Source organism: Thamnophis sirtalis, unplaced genomic scaffold (genome assembly GCF_051295495.1).
Source record: "Thamnophis sirtalis isolate CommonGarterSnake01/CBP01778 unplaced genomic scaffold, rThaSir2_p1.2 scaffold_5, whole genome shotgun sequence".
Taxonomy (NCBI): domain Eukaryota; kingdom Metazoa; phylum Chordata; class Lepidosauria; order Squamata; family Natricidae; genus Thamnophis; species Thamnophis sirtalis.
The window spans coordinates 63,103,604-63,108,241 of record NW_028261385.1 but is presented as its reverse complement, the minus strand read 5'-3'; the positions used below and the strand labels follow the sequence as shown (position 1 = coordinate 63,108,241).

General features: G+C 43.2%; 1 protein-coding gene across 1 annotated transcript; it reads right to left on the bottom strand.

Moving 5' to 3' along the window:
* Window positions 1–1,333: 1,333 nt before the first annotated feature.
* On the bottom strand, window positions 1,334–2,460 carry LOC148045402 (protein FAM240B-like). The gene is made up of 2 exons (XM_087715108.1): window positions 2,321–2,460; window positions 1,334–1,568 (listed from the first exon to the last, which is right to left on the bottom strand). Exons 1-2 carry the CDS (start codon window positions 2,458–2,460, stop codon window positions 1,484–1,486), a joined length of 225 nt encoding a protein of 74 aa, XP_087571234.1. The 3' UTR covers window positions 1,334–1,483.
* Between the last annotated feature and the right edge of the window lie 2,178 nt (window positions 2,461–4,638).

The following is a 4,638-nucleotide window of genomic DNA, read 5'->3' as shown; positions in this document are numbered from 1 at the left end:
TTTCTCCATTTGCTTGTCAAAAGCTGGCTGGGAAGGTCACAATTGGATATCCCATGACTTCAGAACATTGCAACCATCATAAAATCAGGCCATTTTTCCAAGAGCCTGAATTTTGATCATATTACCATAGGAATGCTGCAACATAAGTGCAAGTCACCTTTTCAACATCATTATAACTTTGAACGTACACTAAATAAATGGTTGTAAGTCAAGGACTATCTGTACTTGTAGAAATAATGGAAAATTGCATCCCATGTGAGTGTTGAAATAACACTGAACTCTAAATGGAATGGAATGGAACAGGGCACCAGCTTATCTTTTGCAGCAAAAGATAATTTGTGCAATATGTGAAAGCATGGGGTTTTATTTAGTCATAGTGCAATTCTACATGGAAATAATGTTTCTGGATTCTCCCAAGATAATTATGTGAAAGGTTGCAGCTTTGCAGAACCTTCTTGACTCTCCAATCCTGCCACCATGAATTTAGCAATATGGGAGAGAGAGAGGAATGGCATTTTCTCACTTTTTGTTTTGCTCCTGGGGATAGTTTGCTTTATTTTATAGATAGCTTTGCATTGAAACTGATTTAAGGAATTTATTAGTCTTTGTGGATAGCTGGCACATCTAGACTCCAGAAAGACTGGATTTACTTACTTCTGTGGCACCTTTTGATACTCAGAGTATGATATCCCCCATGTCAAAATAGTAATGATTGCAAGAGGTGTGTGGACATACTTCCCTTCCAAGAATAAAGAACTGGGAGAACAAACAGACCTGCTGGCCCAAGGACAACTTTCATGCATTTGCAGTTACATATAGCTTGGCTGACGTATTTAATGTTCCAAAAGAAAACATTATGTTTCAATAATATTGATCAATTGCCTCTCAGTCTGAAGGCCTCCTACGGCAATATACAAAATTATAAATTGATAAGAAAAATGTGTAATTCTAAAAGTTAAAACAGTATGCTAGATTCTAAAAAAGTGGTAAATAAGAAAAAAAGCAGAGAAGTGTTTTAGTTGAAGAGCAACTCAAACTAATATAGTCTGTCTGTCTCTCTCTCTCATATCAGGGCATTCCAGGACTGCTGCCTAGACTGGGGAATCAGGAGAAAATCTTAGCAAAAGTACAAACAACATCTGTATTGTTCCCAATAAAATTGCATGAACATGTTCATGAGTCCATTAGATACTGAACTCCTCTTGAAATAAACCTTATTTAATATCACATATATTTCTAACATAAATTCAGGGATGTTCTTAAATCATTCTTCCCCTAGGCTGGTGGCCTCCAGGTGTATTAGAACTGTTATGTTGACTTGGAAGTCTGGGAGTTGTGGTCCAAAATATCTGGAGAGTATTCAGTTCTGGAAAGTTGCTTTAAGCAAATGCAAGCCAAACATTACAGCTTTGCCCCAGTGCAAATTTTCTTCTTTCAATTTAAGCCATTTTCCAATCAGTGTACATAAACCTGTGCTTTTTCTTCATTGAGGGACTTCTTTCTTTCCTTCATGTTCTTTTATCATTTTTAATCTTTTTTCCAACATTGCTTTCCATTCGTTTCTGAGTCTGTTTGGAAGAAAGGCAGTTGGTTAGCATAGACATTGTTTAACCAGCAGGAGTCTTACTATGGCCAAGAAAATGGAGAATGCACTATTTTTCTTTTTAATTTCCCATAACCAGGAAAGGTTGGGCAGATTTTTAAAATTTCTCTACTCCTACATTTTTCCAAGCAATTCTTGCTTCTCTCAACTGGGTATGATCACCTTAGATAGAATATAAGGGAGTTTGTTGTAGTGATTACATTTTTCCAAGCAATTCTTGCTTCTCTCAACTGGGTTTGATCACTCTAGATAGAATCTAAGGGAGTTTGTTGTAGTATTTAAGGCATTGGGCAAGAAACTGGGAGACTGTGAGTTCTAGTCCCACCTTAGGCACTGTCAATTTGGTGACCTCTTCACCCCAGTCACTCTTTTTCTGCCCTAGGAAGCAGGCAGTGGCAAATTATTCCCAAAACATTTTCAAGAAAATTGCAGTAACTACTCCAGGTAGTTGCCAGGAGTCAAAAAGTAACTTAAAGGTGAAATAAAAGGAGGAAGGGAGGGAGGAAGTAAGTCCAGATCTTCCTCTCCATTGGAGAACAGAACACTGCTATGCCCAAAATGTCCTGTTATATTGCCATTTTGGGGTATAGGGTATTATCTTTTCCCAAAGTCAGAAATTATTCTGGTACCATTCTCACACATCTACTGCATATAATGTTTATGAGATTTACAAACAAACAAAATCAATCACAAAAGGTCAACCAAGTGCTCACTCACTTGGTCAATGCACTTCTCTGTAAACGGTCTTTCTCAGCTTTTGAATGTTGAGTTTGCTTCTCAATGGTCTTTTCCCAGAAGATTTTCAGCTCACCCGTCTCACAGGCAAGGACTTCATAGCGAAAATATTGATTGTTCATTTTCTGTAAAGGAGAAAGAAAAAAAAAATCCCCCACCCCAAATTAGAAATTTAAAAAACTGCTTCATTCTTCCATAATGTCTCTGTTATGGCCTATTGTGCGAGGAACTCATAATTTCACAGAAACATATTAGGTTGTTTTTCATTTCTAAAGCTCCTAAGAATTGTGATCTATAATTGTTCATTTAATAGAGAATGTGATTAAAAAAGCAAAGCAAAACAAAACCCTCCATCTTTTGCTTCCATATAACTGTAAGCATAAGAAAGATTTGCCATCACGTTCTGCCATCATCCAATTACATTTTAATACATTCTGAAAAGAAACTAGATTACATAATTAGGATTCCATGTGATTTGGCCCTATTATAACTAGATTATAAGTTCATAGCAGAGATTTAAATGCTCAAAGCCTATGATTCTGGAGAATATTCTTCTATTTTTGTACCCCAAAATGGTCAGATAAGAGAGGAAAGGAAGAAAAAGCAAGTTAGAAGCTTTATTTTCTTGTTTTTAAATATCTATGGAGATTTTCAGTCATCCAGGTCATGGTTGTCTTTAAAGCACTTTTGGGACAACCATGTTGGACTTTCTGGTTTAAAGTTGGACTTTTTGTTTTTCTTTGAAGACGTTTCACTTATTATCCTCATTCTCATCCTCATTTTGTTCATTTTTAAATGAACAAAAATTCTCATGGGAAATTGATACTCCAGAACAACCACAGAGAAACTGAGAATCACAAGTAAATCCTTTCTGGTCAAATTAACGGACCAAAAAATGATGCTAGTACTCAGTGGTGGGATGCTGCCAGTTTAACAACCGATTTAGTAAGTGCACGCTTTGCATGCATGAGTGCTTTAGAAGCTCAGCTGCTTACCTTCCAAGTCAGCAACGATAAGTAAAACAGCTGTGGGGGGGGGAATCAGCTATGCCGCGTGATTTAGATGAGCTAGAAAGCAGGAAATAAAGGGCAGGATAGAGCAGGGGCAAGTGGGTAGTGTTAGATCGGCGGCAGGAAAGAAGCAGAGGCGTCTGAGGTAACCGTAAAGAACTCTTTATTACAGGCAAGAACAGTAACTGTGAGTAGACCGGCACCTCTCCTCCGTCTGACAGCTTTTTATATGGAGCTGTCAGACAGACAAGCCAATAGCCTTGCGTATGACAGCCCGGCAACTCGCAGGCGCGCCTGATTGGCTAAGGCGTGCCTGGCTGCTGCCGAGCTGTCATTTGTAAGTCTGAGGACTTACGAGGCTATTACACTCCTTCCCCCCCAGCGATGCGCATGCATCAGAAATGGCGCAGGCGTAGTCACGTAAGTAGGCGGGGGGACGGCGGACACGCCCTGAACGCCTCAGTTGGACCTCAGGCGTCGACTGGTGAGGATGTCCCTGTAAGAGCTCCTCCCTGCGGGGAGTGGAGCTCCAGGTGACATCACAGGAGCGGCCTGGCTGGGAAGGCGGAACCCAAGGATGAGGTAGGCTGGGCGAAGGGGGCGCGGCCGAGGATGGCGGTGGATTTGGAACAGGCCGGTAGGCGGCCTGGGGCTGGGGAAGGCTGGGCCGAAGGAGGCCTAACTGGTTGGGAACGGGCATTGCGGGCTCGGTTGGAGAGGCAGAGGAAAGGCCAACGAAGGGCGGATTTGACCCGGAGGCCCTGGTAGGCTGGCCTGAATGGGAGAAGGCTATCGGATGGTCGGATTGCGTCCACTGTTGCGGAACTGGGGCCGGTTGCGAGGTGTCGGTGGCCGGCCCCTGCGGGTCAGGTTGAGCTGGATCGTCCTGGTTGTGGCGGCTTCTCAATTGATCCAGGTGCGGCCGCCACATGGTGCCATTGGATATTCTGGCCCTGTAGGAGACGGGTCCTGTTACCTTGGTGATGGTGGCAGGCACCCACCGATAGTCCCCAGAGTAGTTGCGAGCCCATACAGTGTCCCCGGGGAGGAAGGAACGGGAGGGAGACCCCAGGTTGCCAGGCTGAATTCCTGAATAGAGGGGGTGTAGTCTATCCAGTGTGGTCCGCAGACGACGACCCATCAGCAGCTCCGCGGGGCTTTGCCGTGTTAGGGGGCAAGGTGTGGAGTGCTGTGCCATTAGGTAAGCGTCCACCCTTGCCTGCCAGTCGCCTCGGTTCATGCGGCCCAAAGCCTCCTTGGCCGATTGGACCGCCCTTTCCGCCTGGCCAT

Coding starts and splice junctions, on each gene's coding strand:
- LOC148045402 (XM_087715108.1), bottom strand. CDS start 2,460: ATGAACAATCAATATTTTCGCTATGAAGTCCTTGCCTGTGAGACGGGT. Junction 1,569..2,320: donor CAGAGAAGTGCATTGACCAA/GTGAGTGAGCAC, acceptor TCTTCCAAACAG/ACTCAGAAACGAATGGAAAG.